Source organism: Pelodiscus sinensis, chromosome 1, assembly GCF_052426305.1.
Source record: "Pelodiscus sinensis isolate ZL-2025 chromosome 1, ASM5242630v1, whole genome shotgun sequence".
Classification (NCBI taxonomy): Eukaryota; Metazoa; Chordata; order Testudines; family Trionychidae; genus Pelodiscus; species Pelodiscus sinensis.
In genome coordinates, this window is record NC_143052.1 from 162,006,485 (window position 1) to 162,031,231 (window position 24,747).

The window sequence follows — 24,747 nt, forward strand, 5'->3', positions numbered from 1 at the left end:
TCATCTAATTCTTGTATCTGTACTGTTGCTGGTGATGGGAGAGGCAGAAGTGCCAATAGTAGTTTTTTTGAAATCTCAGGCTGTCTGTGCACCGGCCATTAGAGATCGTGGGGGTGGGTGAAACATTGCTCTGTTTTGTTTTTGAGCTTGTATCATGATGGCAAGAAGAATTATGGAACAACCCACAGTAATTTTTTATTATGTTCAGGATATAATCAAACTTCAAAGTGAGCACAGTTTTGTAACGAATCCTCTTCAGATTTCACTGTTGCCCGTTTCCCCTCTTTTCTTCTTATTTTACACCCACCAAACAAAAACTGTTACCTTTGGACCTGGCATTGCAGAGACATGTCCTTCCAGCTGCCTTTGCAATATGTTGCTGATTTTACAAGTGCTGGCTAGAACAGGTTAGTAAGGAGCCTGGGCAGTTTATTATGCTAGTTTATTGTTGCCAATCCCTGCTGGAAAAAACAACAAATCCTATTTATATCCCATTGATCCCACATGCTTGGAAAAGAAGCAAGGAGTTAAGAGTCCACAGGGTTAGATCATGCTATTCACTGTGCTGTGTGAATAGCCTCATTCAGGAGAAACAAGTTTGTGACCCTGTCTCCTTCGAATGAGAATTTTTCACTCTGAACCAGGAAAAGCCAGGACTGAAAGCAGGGTCTTGTACAAATTCACAGGATGGTGCCCTTGCTTCCAGGCTTCAGCGTGTCAGAGGGCTGGGGCAGGGGCAGTGTGTGAAATGTGCTGCCCTCCCCGTCAAGGGTGCACAATGCCTTGAGGGAGCTACCAGCTCTTTTAAGCAGCTTCAGGTTGCAGCAGGCAGAGACCCTGCCTCTGGGTCTCTGCAGGGCAGGCCAGATCAAAAGGCTGCATCTTGCCCACCCCAGCTATAGAAGATGATCAGCAGTTTCATTGGTTTTGCCTGTTTTACCTGGCCCATCTTTGTGTCTTTTAATAAGCTCAATGTATCATTTAAGGCACAAAGATCTGCTAACACTCTAAAAAATGACTACTTTTTCTATGACTGTGGAGATCAGTATTACCTTCAACTCTTTAGTATATACCATACTTTATCCTGTTATTTCCTTAGTCCATAGTTTTTGTCATTGTTTGCAAGCTCTTTTGTGACCAGTCTTGTAAATTCTTGTCTACTTAAGGGTATCTTAATATTTACCTCCTCATTTTTAGAGCTTGTTTTGCTGCTGTCAGCCCTCTTAAATCCCAATATTCCAATGCGCCAGAGTCCATGCTATGGTTAAACAAATGCCTCCTTACGTTATTTAGGAACATTATTTCACTTACTATGTTATGTCTGTTTTTTAAGTTTCTGTTCTGATTGTGCTATTGCCTAACAAGGAATAAGAGAAAATTACAGCTGCTGGTTACACATCTCTTATGCAGATTTAGGACTACATTATTCCCTTTAAAAACTTAAAAAACCAACAAATAGACTAGTAGCACCTTAAAGACTAACAAAACATGTAGATGATGTTGTGAGCTTTTGTGTGTGCAACCCACGTCTTCAAATGACAGGAGTATTAGAAGTCCAGATCCAAGAATAAATAAGGGAAGGGGAGGGGGAGAGAAAAAAAGAGAAAAAAGGAGGGGGAAAGGAGGAAAAAAAATAAAAAGAGAGAGATGGTGAGCAGATGGTTCAAATAGTTACAACAGGCTGATAAAAACAGTTAGCACCTCCATTGTTTGGTTTGTAGGTTAAGTCATAGGATATGGAAGGTAGTGTGTGAGTCAGACACTGTCCTTTGTTCATACTATTTGGATGAGAATTAAACTTGTAAATGAAGTTAAATTCCAATCCTTCTCTGTGTATTTGGCTTGTGGAATTGGCCTGGAACAAAACGGTGACTTTGAGATCCATTAATGAGTGTCCAAGTAGATTAAAGTGTTCTCCAGCAGGTTTTTGTGTGTTGCCTTTTTGGATATCTGATTTGTGTCCATTAATTCTTTCCTGTAGAGATTGTCCAGTTTGGCCAATATACATGGCAGTGGGGCATTGTTGGCATTTGATGGCATAGATCACATTAGTGGATGTACAGTTGAATGAGCCTCTGATTTGGTGGCTGATGTGCTTGGGTCCAGTGATGAAATTGCTAGTGTAGATGTGTAGGGAGAGTTGGCACCAGGGCTGATTGAAGGGGTGGGTTCCTGGATGATTATGATGGAAGTGTGGTGCATAGTTATTGGAAAGAATTTGTTTGAGGCTAGGGGTTGTCTGTAAGCGAGGACTGTCCTTTTCCCCAAGGCCTTTGAGAGTGATGAGTCATTTTCCAGAATAGGTTGTAGATTGTTGATAATGTGTTGGAGGGGTTTAAATTGTGGACTGTAGATTATGACAAATGGAATTCTGTTGTTTTCTCTTTTTGGTCTGTCTTGAAGTAGTTCATGTCTGGGTACTTTTTTGGTTCTGTCAATCTGTTTTTTCACTTCTCCGGATGAATATTTCAGTTTTATGAATGCTCTATATAAATCTTGATAGAGATGCAGCAGTGTTAGTCTGGTGTAGCTGAAACAAAAGACAGGACTATGCAGCACTTTAATGACTAACAAGATGGTACATGTTTGTCTCTGTGTGTGGGATTGGAGCAAATCCGGTTGTATTTTAGGGCTTGGCTATATACAACAGATTGGGAAATGTGTCTGGGATGGAAGCTAGAGGCATGAAGGTAAGTGTAGCAGTTGGTAGGTTTCTGGTATAGGGTGATAGAAATCTGTCCATCATTTCATTGTACTGTAGTGTCAAGAAAGTGGATCTCTATTAGTTTAGCTGGCAGAATGGTCACGCATTTTTAGTAATGAACAACACAACTTGAAGAACAACAGTTATGAGAAGGTACACAACAGTTTTTTATCTGTGTACTCATTAATTTGATTCAAGACAAAGTTTTTCACCTACTTCTTTTTTGCTGGAAAAATGGCAAACTTCCTTCCAAAGGCAAAATTATGAATTTTAAAAATGTTGCTTTTTCCCCCCACCAAAGTGATTCCACACTTTTTTGTGCAAAACTAGCTTTTAACCTGCCTCATGTTTCCCAAAAGCAGATATGAGGCCTGAATGAAAATAGTTTTGGTTTTTCTCATCAAAATGTGATGAGAAATTTTTCCTCACTCTAATTTTGCCAAAAGCAAGAATTTGTGTTTTATAGCTCTAGCAAGAATAAGTACATAAAAAGAGGCACTGGAGATTAACAAAGATACCAGGCTGTCTTTCTTACATTGCTGGGGGCATAGCATTTGCAAGTCAGTGTAACAGAGATGTAGCATAGGATACTATGCAAGTCAGTCATTTATAAACTACATTTGCAAGTGGCTTTCCATAAGCAGATGAAGTGAGTGGGGGAGTGCTTGACATGTCCCTAGATTTGTAAAACAGACTCTCTGCCCCCAGAGGCTCTTAGTTAAATATTTCCATGACATCCACCGCTATTGTCCCTGGGTACATTATCATAATTAAAAAGAAACACAAAACATCAAAGAAGGATGATTTACTACAATTACTGTTCTACAGCAGGCTCTTGTTCAACCCTAATTAGTTAAAAGACTTACATCATTCCCTGAAGGCATGGTAGATTCTCAGAGGGAGCTGATCTTACATAGGTAAGATCTTGGCTGAGAACACTTTGGGAAGGTTGACATTGTAGTACAAATCCCATAGCGCTGAGTCTCAGAACCTGACTCACATTTGTGGGGCTCAGGCTGTAAGGCTAAAAATTAAGATGTAGCGTTTGGGGTTGGCCTGGAACTAGGGTTCAGAGAGCAACCTGATTGTGGAGTTTCAGAGCCCAGGTTCTAGTATGAGACTGAACATCTACCCTGACTTTTTTAGCCACACAGCCTAAGCACAAGTCCCATGAGCCCAAATCAGCTGACTTTGGCCCAGTCACAGCTATGGTGCCAATCTCTTATTGAAGCGTACACATACCAGGAGATGCATGTGCTAGTTCAGGAATTGCCAAAAGGACAACACAGCTGACTTAAACAGGGCAGGAGAAGAGAGGAGCATGCATGATCTCATATGGGCACCTGCTGTGTATTCTGGTATGCGTTTAGCTTTGCGGGTAGTTGAACAAGTTCGTATTTGTAAGCAAAAAGGTCTGAAAATGAGGAAAAGTTAATGGCTCTTTTTATCCAGTGGCTGTTAGGTGCTCCAAGAAGGCTTACCTGGTCAGGTGTATCTAGCGCAGAAAGTATTATTGTCTATACCAAAAATACTAGAGAAAGTCAGAAAGCAGGGTTTCCTGTGATATGGGAAACGACAACGTTTTATTCTGAATGGGATTGCAAAGTTGAAATGTTGAACTTTTCTGTGAAATTGAATTTAAAAATAAATCACTCAGAACCATTGAATTGGCTCTTCAGTACTATGAATACATACTATTGCTTGAGCATCTCTCAACTGGAACTCCCTGGTCTGGCAACATCCATGGCCCAGCAGGACCATGGATGTTGCTGGACCAGAGAGACTCAGAGGAGGACCAGACGCAGGAGCCCTTTGGGGTCGGGAGCTCAGCCAGGCTGCTGCAGTGACGCCAGCAGCTGGGAGCCCTATCACGGGAGTCAAGCTGGGCCAGTGGCAGGGCAGCCAGAATGCCAGCGAACTGCGGTGGGGCAGCATTCTGCTATAGTAGGACCATTAGCCTTGGTGGAGGAGCAGCAGTCTGCTGTGATGGGGCCAGGAGCTCTGGCAATGGGATTGTGAGACCAGGAGCCCCGGCAGCAGGGCTGGTTATGTCCTGGTAGGGCTGGCAATGTCTGGAACCCCGGTGGCTGAGCAGTAGTCTGCCATGGTGGTGGTGGTGGGTGGTGAATCCCGGTGACAGGACTGCAGGTTGGCAGAGCTAGGAACGCCAGTAGTGCGGCAGAGCTGGGAGCCCCAGCAGGAGGACCGTGGGATGTCATGACAGGGCAGTGGGACTGGAGGCAGGTGGGGAGGCCATGCCAGGAGTGGAGCTGGGTTGGGGGGCCAGTGGCAGGGAGGCCACAAATGACCACCCCAATCCAGCAAAATCCCTCCTTCAGGACCACTAAGGACCCAAGGATGCCGGACCAGGGTGGTCCAACCTGTAATATATTGCCATTCTTATGTTCTTATTTTATCTGTCTGGTTAATCAGCTGAACCTCACTCAATGGAACACACTGTCTTGATTAACTTCTGGTGTGACATTCCTGCTGGTCCATAGTAATTGCCCATGACTGGAAGTGGTAGCTTGGGTTTCTGATTTGAGAATGATCTGACATGGGAAATTCACCTGAAAGGAATACCCACTGTATTTAGCTAGTGTTGGGTTGTAAAGTTTTGAAAGAACAATGATAATAATTTTGAGGTTTGAGGTTTTGAGGTGGCAGAATATCCCAGTCAGAATGTCTCATTGCCATTAGAGTCCTGACCCAGGAATCTTGTTTTAGAATTGCTGTAGTTTACTCTGGTGTGGCTTTCTTGTAAAAGGGAGAATGTTTTGATTATGAACAGATGAATAACCTGCAGTTCCAGAAATATATTTTGCCACAGTCGGTTATTTTGGCTCCATGTGAAAATAATATTATGAACAACAACAACAAAAAAGCCATGACAACAGTCCTCTTAGTGACATATGGTATACTTAAGGGGTAATGTTGCAGTAATTCAGGTAGTCAAATTCCCGCAGTCCTAACCATGGATTTACATTGCACAACACAGAAGTAAGAGCATTTTATGAACTGTTCTTGGTTTAATAATACACTGTCTCATACTCTCTATGTGTTCTTAGAGTTAACTTTTTTAAAAGAAGCATTATGAATGCAGGATTACTCATACATCTGCCAGTATCAGCTTGTTAACCCTTTGTTTGTCTGTCTGCGTCATGCAGAATGGGTTACAGCCATTATTTCAGTGCATTCATTATTAATCCTACCTGACTTCTCTCTTATGGAATTGTTCACTCAGTTTTTCATGGTATAATATATATATATATATATATATATATATATATATATATATATATATATATATATATATATATATATATCCTTAATTGTACTAGGTCTTCATTCCTTCCCCCCCCCCCCTTTTAGCACTAAAAGGTTCTCCAGAGAACCTGCAACAGCTGGGGTTATATCTTATAAAGGGTAGAGTAGGAGTGAAGTGTTAAATGTGTGGGAGAGGTTTCTGGAGAGTGTGCTGGGAAGGAAAGTAGCAGAAGCAGTGTAGGAGACAGGACTCTGTGATGAACTGAATAATCAGTTTGTATACAGGTCCAAAAGCTTTGAAAAATAATTAGTTTCAAGTCAATCTGAAACAGTGCTTCAATTTTTCAAGATTTTTGAAACCACTTCTAAATGCTTTAAAAGTCAGATAAATTCTGAAATGGAGAAGTTGAAAGGTTTCACTTCAGAATGATGAAATGAAACATTAACTTCCCCAAATTAGTTATTTGAATAAAACTGCTTGCCAAAATCAACCCAAATTCATGAATTGTTTGTCAGTCTGAAAAAAGGTTTTTTGGGGGAAAAAATTACATAAGAGCGTAAGAATGGCCAGATTGGGTCAGACCAAAGGTCCATCTAGCCCAGTATTCCGACTTCCAACAGTGATCAATGCTAGATGTCCCAGAGGGAATGAACAGAACAGGTCATCATCACGTGACCCCTCTTCTGTCATCCATTTCCAGCCTCTGACAAGCAGATGCTAGGGACACCATTCCTACTCATCCTCGCTAATAGCCATTGATGGACCTATCCTCCAATTTTTTATCTACTTCTTTTTTGAACCCTGTTAAAGTCCTGGTCTTTACAACATCCTCTGGCAAGGAGTTCCACAGGTTGACTGTGTGATTTAGTTTAAACCTGCTACCTATTACTTTTATTCGGTGACCCCTAGTTCTTATATTATGGGAAGATGTAAATAATTTTCTCGTATTCACTTTTTCTACACCAGTCATGATTTTGTAGACCTCTATCATATCTCCCTTAGTCTCCTCTTTGTCTCAGTCTTTTCATTCTCTCTTCATATGGGACCCATTCCAAACCCCTAATCATTTGCCCTTTTCTGAACCTTTTCTAATGCCAATGTATCTTTTTTGAGATGAGGGGACCACACCTGTATGCAGTATTCAAAATGTGGGCATACCATGGTTTTATACAGAGATAATAAAATATTCTCTGTCTTATTCTCTATTCCTTTTTTAATGATTCCTAACATTCTGTTTCCTTATTTCACTGTTGCTGCACATTGAGTGGATGTTTTCAGAGAACTATGCACAATGACTCCAAGATCTCTCTCTTGTGTAGTTATAGCTCAATTATTCCCCATCATATTGTATGTATAGCTGGGATTATTTTTTCAAATGTGCATTACTTTACATTTATCAACATTAAATTTCATTTGCCATTTTGTTGCCTAATCACTTAGCTTAGTGAGATCTTTTTGAAGGCCTTCATAATCTGCTCATATCTTGAGAAGTTTAGTATCCTCTACACATTTTGCCACCTCACCGTTGACCCATTTCTCCAGATAATTTATAAATAGGTTGAATAGTACGGACCCTTGGCAGACAGCACTAGTTACCTCACTCCATTCTGAAAACTTACCATTTATTCCTACCCTTTGTTTCCTGTCTTTTAACCAGCTATCAATCCATAAGAGGACCTTCCCTTTTATCCCATGACAACCTACTTTACTAAAGAGCCTTTGGTGAGGGATCTTGTCAAAGTCTTTCTGGAAATCTAAGTACACTATATCCACTGGATCTCCCTTGTCCACAGGTTTTTGACCCCCTCAGAGAACTGTATCAGATTAGTCAGGCATGATTTCCCTTTACAGAAACCATGTTGACTTCCCCCAACAAATTATGTTCATCTATGTGTTTAACAATTTTATTCTTTACTATAGTTTCAGCTAGTGTGCCCCGTATTGACATTTGACTTACTGGTCTGTAAATGCCAGGATCACCTCTAGAACCCTTTTTAAATATTTCATCCAGCCCTTGCCAAAAGACCAACAGCAGTATGGAAAATTCAGGTTTGTTGGATTATCCCAGAAGGTCAGGTGACCAATGCATATTTTCAGAAGCTGCCCTTGTGCTGCCAGGTGAAGTACCTGGCCTCGGAAAACAGTGATATGAAAAAGAGATAAGAGCCAGAACATGCTGAGAAGCCCAAGAAGACCTGCTATGAATATGGAAACAAGTTAGTAAACTGTTCATTAAAGCAAACTGGTTTTTCAGCATGTATTAAGAGCAGACAGGGACATATGGGTCAAGTTCCTAACTTGTTCTTTCCCTACCCAGGGCTGACCACCTCCTTCCCATACTGTGATGCCTAGTGCAGTAGTCTGGGAGCGGACCTTGTCTATGAAAACAGAGGCAAAAAAAGCGTTGAGTACTTCAGCTTTTCCCTCATCGGCTGTCACTAGGTTACCTCTCTCATCCAGTAGAGGTCCCACAACTTCCCTGATCATTCTCGTATTGTTAACATGCCTGTAGAAACCTTTCTTGTTACCCTTCACATCCCTTGCTAGCTGCAGTTCCAGTCGGGCTTTGACCTTCCTGATTACACCCCTGCATACTTGAGCAATGTATTTACACTCATCCCTAGTCATCTGTCCAAGTTTCCACTTCTTGTAAGCTTCCTTTTTGTGTTTAAGCTCACCAAAGATTTTCCCGGTAAGCCAATCTAGTCGCCTACATTTGCTTTTGTTCTATGCCTTCAATAAGGTTTCTTTAAAATACTAGCAGCTGTCCTGGATTCCTTTCCCCTTCATATTAGCATTCCAGGAGATCCTGCCTATCAGTTCTCTAAGGGTATGTCTACACTACAAAGTTAGTTCGGACTAACGGATGTTAGTTCGAACTAACTTTCATAGGCGCTACACTAGCGCTCCGTTAGTTCGAATTTAATTCGAACTAACGGAGCGCTTAGTTCGAACTAGGTAATCCTCATTCCACGAGGATTAAGCCTAGTTCGAACTTACTAGTTCGAATTAAGGGCTGTATAGACCCTTAATTCGAACTAGTGGGAGGCTAGCCCTCCCCAGGTTTCCCTGGTGGCCACTCTGGACAACACCAGGGAAACTTGTCTGCCCCCCTCCTGGCCCCGGACCCCTTAAAGGGGCACGGGCTGGCTACGGTGCCCGTGCCAGGTGCAAGCCTGCCAGCACCCAGCCAGCAGACCCTGCACCTGGCACGGATCGAGCCACCCACCCGATGCCCCCCAGCCCTCCCCCTCTTCCCGGGACCAGGCTGGCGGCTCCCGGGAGCTTGCCCGGGACCGCAAGAGGCGGGCACCCGCCTGGGCTAGTGCGGACATCATGGACCTCGTCCACGATGTCCGCACTAGGCACAGGAAAGTGGCCATCTAGGGCAGGAGAGCTGCCAGCCTGGCCACCCAGGAGCAGGTGTGCATGAAAATCAAGGTGGTCCACTGAGACCCCCGACTCTAAGCCCTGAGCTTACAATGGCCGTCCTGGGTCAGACCAAAGGTCCATCTAGCCCAGTAGCCTGTCTGCTGACAGTGGCCAACACTAGGGACCTTGGAGGGGATGGACCGAAGACAGTGACCAAGCCATCTGTCTCGTGCCATCCCTTTCCAGCCTTCCACAAACCTTGGCCAGGGACACCACTCCTACCCCCTGGCTAATACCATTCCATGGACCCCAACCTCTATGACTTGATCTCACTTCCCTTTAAACTCTGTTCTAGTTCTATCCTTCACAGCCTCCTGCAGCAAGGAGTTCCACAGGTTGACTCTTTGCTTTGTGAAGAACAACTTTCTGTTACTAGTTTGAAGCCTGCTACCCATTCCTTTCCTTCGGTGTCCTCTAGTCCTTCTTTATGGGAACTCAGGAAGAACTTTTCTTGATGCACCCTCTCCACCCAACTCCTGCTTTTAGAGACCTCTATCCTGTCCCCCCTCCGTCTCCTCTTTTCTAAGCTGAAAAGTCCCAGTCTCTTTAGCCTCTCTTCATATGGGACCTGTTCCCAACCCCTGATCATTTTAGTTGCCCTCCCCTCTCCCAGCCTCTCTCTTCCCCTCTCCCACCTCCTTTTCCCAGTCTCCCCCAGTTTTGTTCAATAAAGACAGATTCCATTTTTGAACACAATTGTCCTTTATTTTGTACATCAAGAAGAGGGGCTAGGGAAGGGTAAGTGGAAGGAGGTAAGGGAGGAATGGGGCACGAGCTCCCGATGAGGAGGACTGGGCTGGCTCTGCGGGCTTCTGGGGGTGGAAGCTCTCCTGCAGCCCCCCAATTGCCGCCTCTCCCCAGATGGCAGCCTGTGGCAAGTGCAGCCGGTCTGATGGCCGAGTGTTGTGATGTGCCCAGTGTGGGTACTCCGGGCAATCCAAGCCAGGACTGCTTTGCAAGCGGGGCACCCCTGAGAACTGTCTGTCCGGGGTGGGGGTCGGGACCCTTTAAGCACAGCCCTCGGCTAGCCTGAGACAGCATCTCCACGCTCTAAGTCCTCCTCTGATGCCCTGCCGGCACTGCTTCCGGCCATCCTTAACCCTGGTTCAGGGTCCACTTAATGTGGACATGCTAGTTCGAATTAGCAAAACGCTAATTTGAACTAGTTTTTTAGTATGGATCCGTTAGTTCGAATTAGCTTAGTTCAAATTAACTAATTCGAACTAAGTTAGTTCGAATTAACGTTGTAGTGTAGACGTACCCTAAGGGAGTCAGTCTGCTTTTCTGAAATTCAGGGTCTGTATTTTGCTGCTCTCCTTTCTTCCTTTGGTCAGGATCCTGAAATTGACCATTTCATGATCACTGCATTAATGAGTGTAAATGCATTAGTTTCCAGGAACTCCAAGTACAACTAACACCAATTCTATTGGCTGCATATGCAGCTGTGTGTTTCTAAGTGTAGGCACATCAGTGAAACCGTTCAGATTTTATCTATTATATATGAGACAGTCTGTTGTGCTCCCAGCTACATGGTATTCTAGTAAATGAGGGAATAATTATCTTGTGTACAGTACATAGCATTCAAAATGAGCTTTTTGTTGGCCCTCTATATGGGGAGAGGGCAGAAATTTCACTGTAAGTGCTTTAACGTATCATCCCCGACACACATGGGTGTGTCATTTCGCATTGTAATAACTCCTTTCTGCTCTAGCCACATTCAAAGTAGTTAGCCATTGAAAAGCTGTATTTTACTGACATGCAGGTAAAAATTAACATCACCTTAACATATGAACAATTGCTTCACTGTTACAAAACCCTATTTAATTCCTCACAGAAATTATCTGCACATGATTGTTGAAATGCTAATGCTGGCTCTGTTATGTCAGGAAGTAATCATGTCATTTTGGTCTCTTTTTTTATCTGTATAAATGGTGAAAATCGATGAAGACAGTAAAATCTCTAGATTATTTTATTGGACAGTCTTGGGCTGCCAGATCGTATGTAGATTATTCTTATCTAAAGGTGGGTCTCCCTCTGAATAAGTAATTTATTGTTGGAACAAATATTACAGTGGATCAGACATCAACTCAGTACAGGAACTATCTGATGTAGTTGTAAGCTGTTCTCACTCTACTTGCTTTTGACCAATGTCTTTTTGTTGTGTATATTTTACTATTGGTAACCTCAAGAGATCAAAATCCATAAACCCTAAGGGACGCAGCTCTACAAACTAATGAGATTTTAAAACAAGTAATATTATTGTTTTCTATCTTTTGATTGGCAGCTCCTGCTGCCCTTTTCCAATGTTTGTATTACTATTTGCCCACTTTCCTAAACACTACGGTACCACCTAGGATTTTTGACCACAGGTGGGTGGACAGCAGAGGGATGCAGGCAGAGAGTACATCTAGACTACATTCCTCTTTCAAAAGAGGAATGAAATCGAAAATGCAAATGAAGTGCTGATTTACAAATCTTGTGCATCATTTGCATAATCTCTTCCGATTGCTTTTTTGGAAGAGATTTAAACAAAAAAAGCAGTCTAGACAGGGTTCTTCTGAGAAGAAAACCCTTTTTCGAAAGAACCCTATAAACCTCATTTTTTCTGGAATAAGGGTTCTTTGGGAAAATTTTTTTTTTTTTTTCTAAAGAACCCCGTCTGGACTGCTTTTTATTTTTTCAAAAAAAAAAAATCTCTTCTGAAAAAGCAATCGGAGGAGATTATGCAAATGAAGCATAAGATTTGTAAATCAGTGCTTCATTTGCATTTTTGATTCCCCTCATTTGCATTTCTCTTTCAAAAGAGGAATGAGTCTAAACGCACCCTAAGGGATGCAACTCCAAGGGTGTCTTCACCTCCCCCCCCCCCACACCTGTTCCCAGGCTAGACGCTGCAAGAGGAAGGGGAGGAGCAGAGGCACAGTTATGCATATTGCTCACAGAAGGGGAGAAGGGAACAAGCCTCACTGAACTGATGGGCTCTTTACACCTTTTCCCCTCCTGTGGGAATGGTGAGCAGAGAGGAGAGACTGCTGAGTTCTGGCAGGGCAACAATTTGCAAGGCGCCTGGAGCTTCTTGCATTATTGTGAGATGGGCTCCAGAACACTCTGAAATTCTGTCAGTACTCTTTGTTTTCATGATGGTCAGCAATACTGTTTTGTCATATCAGGTTACTTGAGTAACTTAAAAATCATGGCCACATTTTTAAAATGGACTCATGATTTTGGGTGTCTGTTTTCTGGTGGTCAATTTGCATCACCCCATGGGGGCCTGATGTTATAATCCCATATCTTTTAAACCTGGGGCTGCATGGTTCCCAGGAAACACATCTCCATGCCCTCAGCCAGCAATTTGCTATCAACCAACCAAGTGGAGCAACAATGAAACTGCAGTTATATGAGGGAGGCCTCCTTGGGCCTTGCTTGGAGGGAACACTAGGACTTCTGATTGGGCTTTCTATTTAAACCCAGGAAGTTGTTTGCACAACTGGGCACTATCTGGTTGTTGTTTGGATGGGGTAGTTGTCCCTCACTCTCAGGTGGGTAGGGAGGCCACTCCACCTCATTAAAGAAATCAAAAGTAGTTGGGCTCAGGCTCGGGCTCCATTAAATAGTTTATAGCTCCCAGCCTCTTGGGTGGGGCAAATAACAGTTAAGAGTCTAGGGCTGTGACTGGAGTCCCAGGGGGACCACACTGAGGTTAATCCATCAGGGCAAACTGTAAAGAATGGGGCAGTGTTTGTTTTGCCCAATAACTCCTAAATCAGATCTTTAATTTGTTCCCAGTCTGTATACAGTTTCCCAGTCCTGGCCTCCATTGTGTGGTGAAATGAAAGAGATAGGAGTTGTTTGCTGCTACTAACATGGCGCACACACACATGTAGATATGATTAATTACAATTTAATATAACTTTTACATTAATTTGGATCTGGCTTTTTAAAAAATGGATACATTATAGCCATAAATATTGATGTAGCCATCCTTCAGAAATTAAGAGTCTGAATATTCCTCTATACTCAGAGTCTTAATTTGTTCATTTTGTCATTGTTAAAAGTGTTTTTTATTTACCAGGTAACTTTTTATCCATTATTTCTCTCAAGCTGCTTTTGAATGGAAATTGGAATTGAATTTAAAAATGCACAAGTCAATCAGCATTTTAAAAATTTACTTTGTTAAATAAATCAACTTTAAATGGATAGATTACATAACAAAAAAAGTGAAACAAAGTGTTTCTGCAGATCTTTTGTGCACAATTGGCTGAAACTACTAAAAATTGGAAATAAGAAAATGACTAAAGATCACTCATTCCTAAAGACTGAAAATAATATAAAAATTAATTGGATTTTGTGCTGTATTTATAAAGCTGGCATTCAAATGTTTGTTAAATATGTCTTGCCCCCTGATTGGTTCTGTATATAAACCAAAACACTGGACTCAGTCCTCAATGGAAATGAGGAGGGCGAACTGGTTCAGCATATAACTTTTAAAATGATTGTAATGGATTATTGTGTGTGTCAGCCTTATGTGGCTTGCCTGTTATAGGTTAGAGGGCCTGGGATTACTGGGGTAATACACCCTGTTGACTGACTGAGCCACATGAGAAAACAGGTGTTTTCCCCACAAAGAGCTGGAGGAGGGGAAGGGGGAAGTTCAAGGGAAGCACAGAGGGAGAACTCAGGAAACTGAAGGAAGTGAAAGGCTTCTGCAGGAAACACCTGACCTCAGGGGATTTTGGAGGCCACAGCCTGGAACCTTCTGTGGGAAACACTGACTGGGTCTGGAGGCCAGAAGCAGAAGGCTGAGTTCCAACTAAAAGGAGCTAGGTGGCTTGGCAGTGAGTGGGACAGAATAAGAGCTCTGGGGGTGATGTAGTTCAATACAAACTGAAAAGTTCAGCCACAGTTCAGTACGAACTTTTCTGTTGTGGTGGTGAATGTCATTTTGGGATGTTAAGAATTGTTGTGAACTGCTTCTGTTAAAGCAGGCCTGGGTGGTGGTAACTCAAAACCTGGGTCCAGAATGCAAGGGGTCTCAAAGAGGGCAAAAACTATGGTGGGGTGCTGCAGAGTGATCTCCAGGGCTGTCCTTATTCATACATGGAAAAGGGCACCTGAAAATGTGGAGCACCCCTGGGTCTTAATGTCTATCCAAAAGCCTGTTCCTGTCCCTGTTTGGTGTGTCTGCTTCCTCTGGAGAAGATCTATTGAACTTTAACACCTGCCAGAGCTATTAGCAGACATAGTACCTGTGAAAGAGCCATTCAAATGGTAATGAAGCCATTTAACAGGCATTTGCCAACCCCAAGTATGTACTGTCACCTACTGAATTTACGGTGTTGGTCTACAGCAGGGGTGGGGAACTTGGGGCCCTTGCCTGAATCCAGTCCCTGAGGTTCAGGGGCCCCCTTAGCATTAGGAAGCCTGCACCAGCACTCCAGCCTTCCCCTGCTGCATGACCACAGGGCTGGGCCCCACCTAGTAGATTGTGGAGTGTGTCTTTCTGTTTCTCAGTCGGGGGGGCCATGTCAGTGAGGTTTTATTTATTTATTTTGTTTTTCACTTGAGTGTGGCCCCCGCCTGATTATAAAAATCACATCTCTAAAAAAAATCATCATTCTTCCCTCCCGACCCCCTATCCCCGCCGGGCATAGGGGCACCTGTTTAACAGTATTATGTAGGGCCCCATGAATCCTATGATGCCCCTGGTGATCTCCAGCCATGAGAGAGTGATCGGGAAGCAGCAAGCCTTGTGACAGGCCTTAACACAGCTCGCCATCAATTCCAATTTAATTTAATTTGTTTTAAAAAAGAAAACTGATTAACATTTTAAATATCTGGTTTTGGTTTTATTTTTATTCTGACTTGAATTCATGCTGCTGGAGAGCGGACAGCTGGTATTTGTTACTGGTTAAGCAGGGGTGAGCGCTCCAGTTAAGAGTTGGGGCTTGGCGTGGGGTCAGGAATAATGGGCTTGGGGTGCAGGAGGAGGCTTTGGGTGGGGGTAGAGGGTTGTGGGGGAGGTCCTGGCAATACTTACCAGGAAGTGGCCACCAGGTCCCCGTGGGCCCTAGATGTATGATCAGACAGGGGGTCTCCACATGCTGCCCTTGCACCAGCAGGCACCACTCCTGCAGCTCCCATTGGATGTGGTTCCTGGCCAATGGAAGCTGCAGGAGCAGCACTTGGGGTGTTTGCACAATGCTGAGCCTCCCTGCACGTAGGGGCTGCAAGGACCTGGTGGCCACTTGTGGGAGCTGCATAGAGCCAGGGCGGGTAGGAAGCCTGCCTTAGCCCTGGGCCAACCAGACCTTTAACGGCCCAGTTGTCATTGCCAACTGGAGTTGTCAGGATCCCTTTTCAGTTAGGTGTTCCAGTCAGGAATCAAACACCAATGCTGGTAACTACTCACTGTTAGCCCCTTACTAAAACTCAGTGGGAGTTTTTGGTTGGCTAATACCAAAACGGGAAGGGTCCATGAGAAATCAGGGCCCTACGACTCACAAGGACAACATTCCAGGTCAGCCTGATTGACAGGTTGGAAAGACCAATGAGGAAACTGGGAGGCCAGGTGCTGTGTGAGCTGGGATTTTCTGGGTCTCTGAGTCAGAGGAGAGAGCTAAAAGAGCAGCAAGAAGAGCAAGCTGTGGTGAGGAGCAGACTTGCAGTGACAGAGCCAGAGGCCCATACAGCCCACAGAGCGCAGACCCTGTGCTAAGAAGCAGACCTGCAGCGATCAGAGCCAAAGGGGTCAGAGGAGCAACGCAAGGAGCTGAAGGCTGGCAAAGTAGCATAGTCTGGAGCTGGGTGTGGTGAGCAGCTGGGACCAGCAAAGGGGGGGAAAGAGGCTCTGGGCAGGGAGACGCCACCAGCCAAGAGGCCCTGCAGGCCTGTCTTGGAGAAGGATTGTAACCCCAACTGGGAGAGGGGTCCTGCCACCTAGAGCCTGAAGTCATGTGGTCACTGCCAGAGCAAGTGTGTTCAACCTGCAGTCCACCCTGCAGCACAGCCAGGGCCTGAGAGAGAGCCCCAGGACCTATAAGGAACAGACTGTGAACTGTCCTTACACTCTGCAGATTGCTGTTTGTGATGTCCCCATGCTACAGAGCAGGACTGTGTGTTCTTATTAACCTTTCTCGTTTTCTCCTTATTCTTTTCTTTTTAATCAGTTGCTGTTTAATAAATTGTATTCGTTTTGAACTGTATGTAATGATCAGTGGGCCAAGAAAGCATCCAGTGGGAAGAGAGCACTCTGAAGTGGGGGAACACTAGCCCCTGCCCTAAGTGACTACAAGGTCGGGGATTAAGCCACAGAAAACTTGGGCCCAGCCTTGTTGGGATTTCGAGGACTCTGCTACTCAGGAGAGTGGAAGGGGAGCCCTCAGAATTAGGGAGGCTTTTAGGTAAAAGAAGTGGAGCAGGGACTCAGATCCTTTGGCTGGTCTATTTTACCAGGGTAGCATAGAAGCCAGAAAAGTTCCCCACAATAGTGGGACCATTTGCCCGCTTACATATTGTACACATGAAATGCTTCATCAAGTTAAAGCAGCAACCCCACTGTCACCGCTATTATGAATCTCTAGAAAAGGATGGCGTTCCAGCGGGAGAGTGTATCAAAAGAGAAATAACTGGTACGTAAGATGGTTATGAGTATTAGCTTTTGAATAATCTCTTCTGAGCTTCTTTCAGAAACAGATTCTCAAGGCATGCACATTCTTTAGTTAGAAAACATAAAAACGAAACCTAGCCTCCAGAAGGCTTTCCCTTTAAGAGTCCTTGTTGTGGGGAGAAAATAGTAAACCTGACACCTAGGAGACTCATGTCAAAAGTATAGTGAAGCACAAACCGGGAGACCTGACAACAGATAAGCAGTTGCTTATCTAGCAAACTAGCACCCAAACATGAACAGATAACGTATCTCCTTAAGGTGCTATCTGCTTCTCATGGCTGGACCTCATAATAGTTTGAGCCTATAGAGTCTTTGAGCTAACAGTCTGGAGCCCCTATTGTTAGGTCTTGGGTTAAAATCCCACATTCATGCATTGGATGTCTGTTGGTGCCACAGAGATTTCCAGTTGAGGTATGCTCCCTGGTAAGCAAGGGAAATAAAGGTGGAAACCAAACTAGATGGTAGCTTGTCTGTGCATAAGTCTGATACTCAATATAATGTGACTGGGAGCGTCTTTTGTTGCAGTTGCTGCTTTATTTTAAGCAGTTAGTTCCCTTTTCTTGCTTTAAACAATCAACACGATTTTCTGTTCTTTTTTTTTTTTCTTTTCTAGAATCTAGAGCATCTTAATCTGTCTCCTGGATCATTCCTTTGCAAACCTGATTCAACATTTGGAGCAGTGACCTGGCGTGGTCTGAAAGTAACATCAAGAAAAGGGAAGTGTGAGCCAACCTAGACTCAATCGTAGGATATAAAAAACCTGATACCAGCTTCAGACATATAAGGGACAAACCTAATGTCTAGTTGAACAGAGACAGATGACGATTATCTAACTGCTTCTTCCCTCCTATCTAGCTGATCAGGTTTCTCAGTAATGAATGTATGATGGATCTGGATAATCTGTCCATGAAATTCATTCATAAGACTGGTTGTTGTTTCCCTTCCTTCCATTCCTCCCCTTGCTGTTGATCTACAACAGGGATCCAGCTGGGAAAGAGCTATAGGATTTCAAGACAAAATTAGAAAGAGCAGCCATCGCAAAGTTAAAAAATAAAGTATCTTAAGGATTAAAAACAAACAGAATAAGTTATTTCCAAAGTGAGAAAATGAGGAGAAGAAAGGAGGAATTAAAATAAAATCCCAAAATAGGAGTACCGACGTTTCTCATTGCTCCTTTTTCATTCTGTTTCCACCCATCATGTCTCTTCTTGTATTTTTAGAAATTCCAGCTAGTGTTCTAATTTACTGCCTGCTAAATGACCAGTATGTTTGGACTAGTCCTTACAATGGCTTCCTTGGGTGCCTGTGTGCTATTCGGCTAGATCTCTCTACTTTGCATTTGCAGATTTGTTTATACAGAATAACTAAATGCTTTTGTATAGGGCAAGTACTCCTCACCTATGGGTTACGTCTACACTACGAACCTCTTCTGCAAGAAGAAATGCAAATGGAATGCTCACTTGCATATGTTGCACTCTCATTTGCATTTCCTCCTCGGATCCCTTTTGCACAAAAGGCTTTTGTGCAGCTTTTTTTTGCACAAAAATCTCTTGCGCAAAAGGGATCTGAGGAGGAAATGCACGAGAGTGTGACATATGCAAATGAGTGTTCCATTTGCATTTCCTGTTGCGGAAGAGGCTTGTAGTGTAGACATAGCCTGTAGGTAACATCCAACTTGTTAATATTACATCACACAGCACGCTCTGACCTGCCTTATGGCTGTGCCTAGTGTGAATTCAACAACATTAATGTAAAAGTGTACCTAAAATAGATTTTCCATATGTCATGCCCTTTAGATAAGCTCAGCATGCACCATCACTACCAACTGAGATCCAGTATTCATTTCAACACCCTTTGTTTCATTCATCTGCACACATTTCATTTGATTTAAAAGTTTCTAGTTTGGGTCTCAGCCCGATCTTTGTTTCTTCTTTGTTCATTCAACTACTTTGACCATTTTTGAGTTGTACAAATGAGAAAAATACATTTCTGCTCAGAACTTCTTATCAGAAATTTTATGCTGGGGCTAGCAGCCATGAATCTGGCTTGGTCTGCAGGGCTAGCTGAGTATTAACAATGTAAGCCACATTGGAAGAAAAATGGAAGTGATGGCAATTTAAAATTGATCACCTTATCCATCATGAACATTAGGATTTTTCTAACGTTAAGGCATTTTAGAATTTGTTTTAAGATTATTCAGGTTCAGCATATTCCAGCCTAGTCATTTAAACTTGGTTAAGGAGGGCTGATCTTAGCAGGGGCATGTTAAAGGAAAAGTGGCACATTCCAAGCTTTTCTCTCTAAAGAGGTCAAGTTAAAGAAAAGGTCAAGCGCTGAAGAAACTGAACATCTCAAAATATTTCCCCAAAGATGTGCATGGTTCTTTGTTATTTTTGCATTGGGTTTTATGCATGTGTGTTCATGGTGGACCTAATCCATCAAAATTCTTAAGCATGTACTTAATTTTAAGCATGCAAATAATCCCACTGAACTCACTGGGACTACTATGTGCTTACAGATAAGTAGTCTTCAGGATCTTTTTTAACGACTGATTACTTTCCCATTTTCCACACTCCTGCCCTAGTCTATCTGTTTTTCTTTCTTACCAATCTGGTTTTTAACAGCTTTTCTATAACAATAATCACAAGCCAATTGCAGGTCTCACCCATGACAGACATAACTTCCTGTTCTTATAAAAACAGTAGCTCTTTGTAGTATATTGAGAGGAAGTGAGACAGACAAGATAGATGAGGTAAAATCTTTTATTGAACCACCTTCTGTTAATGAGAGAGACGAGCTTTTGAGTATACATACAGAGCTCTTTTTCAGGTCCTGAAATTTTTCTATATGATTAAAAGTTTCTCTCTCACCCAACTACAGAAGATGGTTGAATAAAAGGTATTATCTCATTCATCTTGTCTTCCATTATCCTGGGAAAACCTTCCCTGCCTCGCCTCTTCCTGCCCCAATCCACTCTACTTGCTTCCATTTGTACCCCTTGCCCAAAGCCCCTTCCCTGAGTTACGTGAGCCAGAGGATTACTGACAAATGTAGTAGGCTTCATTTTATAGCTTTGTTTTATGTAGTTATTTGGATTTTCTTTCATGAGCTTTGTTTTAGAGCAACTGCTCTCATGGAGGTTGGTCCATCAATGGCTATTAGCCAGAATGGGTAGAAATGGTGTCCCTAGCGTCTGCTTGTCAGAGGCTGGAAATGGATGACAGGAGAGGGATCAAGTGAGGATTACCTGTTCTCTTCATTCCCTCTGGGGCATCTGGTATTGGCCACTGAACACAGACAGGATACTGGGCTAGATGGACCTTTGTTCTGACCTAGTATAACCATTCTTATGTAAATTTTTTCCTAAAAAACCTTTTCATGAATTCTTATGTTCTAATATAACTTCAAGCTATTAAAATATATTTTGTATTAGGTATTATAAGTTTGTTCAATATTATTTAAAAATTGTTTGTTAACTTGGTAAGTCTGTAAAAAATCCTGCTTGTGCCTTTGTAAGAGAAATTGCTTTCTCTGAAGTGAACTGTCCTTTGTGTAAGTCAAGGATGTGGGAAGACAAGAAGGATAAGACTCCAGCACCAGGTGGCCAGAATGGTTAACAAGGAGATGTGAACTTACGCATTGGTCAAATTCAGGATGGCCAAAAAAGGGCAAAACTGATTACTCTAAAGGAAAAGGCATGAAACAAACCAGCTGCAGTCACTCTGGGGATCTGATGGAGCATAACAATGGAAGCAGCCTTGAGGTAAACACCAACCAACAATTAGATGACTCCAGCATGACACTGCAAAACCCAGAGACTAAAGCTGGGACTTACAACCATAATAGCAGGATGTGTAGCCATGAAGTTTTAGGGTAGTCCTGTGAAGACCATTTCGGAGCACCAGACCACACCTGACAGAACCCGGCGCCATCCTTGAAACCAGCTTAGTTGGTCAGTAATACTGGTAACTATGACACCAGTTATGGTACCGGAAGTATCCCAAAATAGCAACGCTGTGTCTTTAAATGCTCCCGCTATTTCCCAAAATAGCGGGCGCACTGTTCCGGCGGCCCTGTAACCCTCATTCCACAAAGGTTAAGGGATTCGTCAGAATAGTGCCTTATTTTGAAATTTGGCACTATCCACACAGTGCCAAATTTCAAAATAAGCTCTTTCAACCTAGACACGGAATAAGCTATGCCATTTGCACTTAGTAAATTGCGTAGTTTATTCCAACAGAAGGGTGCTGTGTAGATGCACCCTGTGTGTGTGTGAATGCATATACTGATTTGTATCTGTAGCTGCAATAAAGGTGGCATATTGCCTTCCCCCCGGAAAGAGATGCCATGTGCTTCTTATAAGCATAACGCCAGAGGGTCTAGCGTGAGGTGGCAGCAGGGGTTGGCCCCCCCCACATTCACTCACCATGACAGCAGAGGCTGGAGCAGCCCATCAGCCTGTACCACCCTGCCACCCATCCCTCTAGCCAGGTCACTCGGCTTCACCACAGCGACAGGAAGTAGCAATCCCCAGCCCACTCCCCTTTGCTCCCCCAATCCCTGCATCATACAGGGCAGCATTTTGGGGCTGAAGCCAGAGTTACCTACTTTCCACTGCCATGTGAGTGTTGCAAGGAAGGCCTGACACCTGCTGCTGCCCTGGCACTAGGCCCTCATGCCCTCCCCTCCCCCCCCCCGATAATCTCCCAGGCCTCCCTGGGTCCCGCTGCCATAGCTAAAATGGGGGACCATCTTATGGTCCATAGGATAGTAGAGGCAGCTGCTGCAGGGCCCCCCAAAGCATAGGACCTGGGGTAGCTGTCCAAAATGTCCAATGGGCAGGATGTCTCTGGTATCACTAATGCATCTGCTAACACTATATACACATTCCTGTTACCTGACAGCTGGGCTCCTCTGACTCCAAGGCCAGGTCTCATGCATTATTAGGGTCATTAAACAGCCCTCTGTTTACTGTTATGTCTCAATGAATATTGCAGCTACTTCTTCTGTTTTGTCTGCATATTTATTAAATCAATAGGACACACTTAGCAGCTGAGATTCTTGAGACTAAAGTAATTGTTTCAGATTCAAAGTTCAAATCCATAGGTGGGAGGAAAGGCATCTCTTCAAGGGAGCAGTGTTAATTTCCCAGAGCTGCAGCTGTTTCAATACTATGATACGTGTAGTTTTATGTGCATTAATGTGTATTTATCTGTGTGTCTGTAAGGATATGAGAGAGAGTTGTTGACAGTTATTATTGTGCTAGGGACTTTGTTATTGCTGCTTCATGATTCTTTCATCTAAAGCTACCTCTCTTACTAATGCATTAACTCTGTTTATTCATCATAGTATTCTAGCTATGTTGAAAAGAGACCAAATAAAAAGCTATATTGAAAATTAAAGGCTTTGCATTTGTTCTGCGTACCTTGCATGCCATTTGATACTGTGATCCCATTTGAGCAAAACAGAATCAAGCCAAGCAGGTTGGTACCTGACTGAAACATACACCAAGCTGCTGCAGGGAGCTGTGTTAATGACCTCAGTAGGCTGACATTATCCACAAGTTAGAAATGACCCAAAGCCACAGCATGGTTTTAAAGTATCTCTGTGCAGTTGGAGATTCAGTCATGTGGATTAATTGTCAAACTAGGGTTATTTGTACAGCCATGATGGCTTCTAACCTTCATTTAATAGGAGATTAAGTTTAGATTCTGGCACCCACCACACAAATGTTCTGATGCTTCCAGCTGCTGTGAGCTGATCCCCATTTAACTCCTAGTTCAAAAGTTTTGAGAAGGGGAAAAATCTAACTCAAAATGTTTCTGTGATGGTGAAAATTCAGTTATGGAGTGGAATACTAATATTTTTCCCTTTAAAAAGCTAGGTGGAGATGTGGGGAGATTTTGTCCTGGGCACTACCTGAAAATATCACTGAAGGGGGGAAATTGTTTTGCTTCTTGAACCTCTGGAAAATGCTGCGTTTGCAGTTGTCAAGGCAGTTTCCTCATTCTGGCACTTTGAGTGCAGAAGGTGGAAGCCTGCAAGGGACCTTAAATACCTAATCACTCTTTAAAAGATCTCCAAGTGGCTGTCTGCTCACAAACCAGTTCTACTAGTCAAATACACAGAGAGGCATTGGAATTACAATTCATTCACAAATTCAATTCTCTCTCCTATCATCATCTTCTCAATGGAAACCGTGGATGGCTGGGCCATTATCAACCTAACATTCAATGAAGATGCCAACAGCTCTCTGTGTGGATTCTTCTGTTAGTTCCCTTTGATCCTTATCTGCTTCCTTTTAGCTATCCAATCTTCCATTGCTTATAGACACCAGCTCTGCCTACTTGTTTTTCCCTTTAATATTTTCATTCCCTCTGCTCCTTGTTTCCCCAACCCCTTCTCTTTTTTTCCTCCCCCCCCCCCTCCCTTCTCCCCTATTTATTTTGGGTCTACACATCCCAAACTCAACTCTGGTCATCTGAAGAAGTGAGCTGTGCCCACGAAAGCTCATGATACCATCCACATGTTTTGTTAATCTATAAAGCGCTACCACACCTTTTATTGTTTTTTAAGTTTATCCTGTAGACTAACTCGGCTACCCCCTGAAGCTTCTTTAAATTCAGACAGGACCTAGGAACAACCAATCCTGAGCCAGGGAGCTGGTCACCCCCTACTTCAGCCCTTGATCCTTGGCTTTGCACTGCTTATCATCCAGTCTCTTTCCCTGCCCCCACAGCAGGCAGTCCTGCTTGCTGCTGTGATCCTAGTATCTGGGGAGAGCAGGATTCCACATAAATGATTCTGTGATTCCCTCCGAATTCTCCCATAGCCTCCCCTCCCCACAGACCAAGCTGGTCTGCTGTTGTCCCGGCAAGAGTGCATTTGCTGTTGTCATGCTCAACTTGGCAGTTGCTGTGTGAGCTCCGGATGCTGAGGCATTTCCACAGCTCCTGGGGGCCTGAAAGGGGAGAGGCACATACTTGTGTAGCTACATGCAGTGGAGTTCAAAACAGCAGAGCAGTCAAGGCAAGAGTTGTGTGATGCCTGCAGGAGGCCAGGTATGCCAATGTAATGAACGCAGTATTCACACTGAAGCTTAGTTGCTCTAACTTTGCCACAGAAAGCGCTGCACTTCTTGTTGAGTTGGTTTTATTTTGTCAGCAAAGCAAGACAGTTTTATCAACAAAAGTAGCTTGGGGTGTGTGTGTGTGTGTGTGTGTGTGTGTGTGTGTCCATTGTTTTGTTGACAGAAGTTGACTTCCTGACAAAACTGTGTAGTGTGGACAAAGCCTAAGTTTGTCTGAAATGGGCTAAGACTACACTTTCACTTTTCTGCACTGCAACTTTCTAGCTCAGGGATATAAAAAAATCCACACACACCTGCCCCTGTCCAGCACAGCAAGTTATAGTGTTATAAAGCACCAGTGTAAAAAGGCTCCTAGTGCTCTTAGTTACTCTCCTCTTGGCGGTAGTTTAGAGAGTGCTGGGAGCAAGATGCCATGGCCAATTTTTTAACATCACTTTAATTTTAGAAGTCTACACAAATTCTTGTTGATTTACTTTGTAAACTACCTGTAGGCCATCATATAGGGTTGAAGGGAGGGATTACTAAATACATTATCTTTGAATGACCTAGCAATAAGAGTGAAGTTCCACAGGGATCCGTTCTGACTC

The 24,747-nt window shown here is 43.4% G+C and overlaps 1 protein-coding gene across 2 annotated transcripts in view; it reads left to right on the forward strand.

Annotated features, from left to right (window-relative positions):
- The window catches only part of LOC102461625 (OX-2 membrane glycoprotein-like), a 44,509-nt gene extending 22,037 nt beyond the window's left edge, over positions 1–22,472 (forward strand). For both annotated transcript variants that reach the window (XR_331600.5, XM_006116828.5), the window contains one exon: positions 17,684–22,472. Coding sequence is in view for 1 of the 2 variants with exons in the window: in XM_006116828.5 (XP_006116890.1) it covers positions 17,684–17,700 (17 nt within the window). In the remaining variant the exon portion in view is untranslated. The remainder of the gene's footprint in view (positions 1–17,683) is intronic.
- The last annotated feature ends 2,275 nt before the right edge of the window (positions 22,473–24,747 follow it).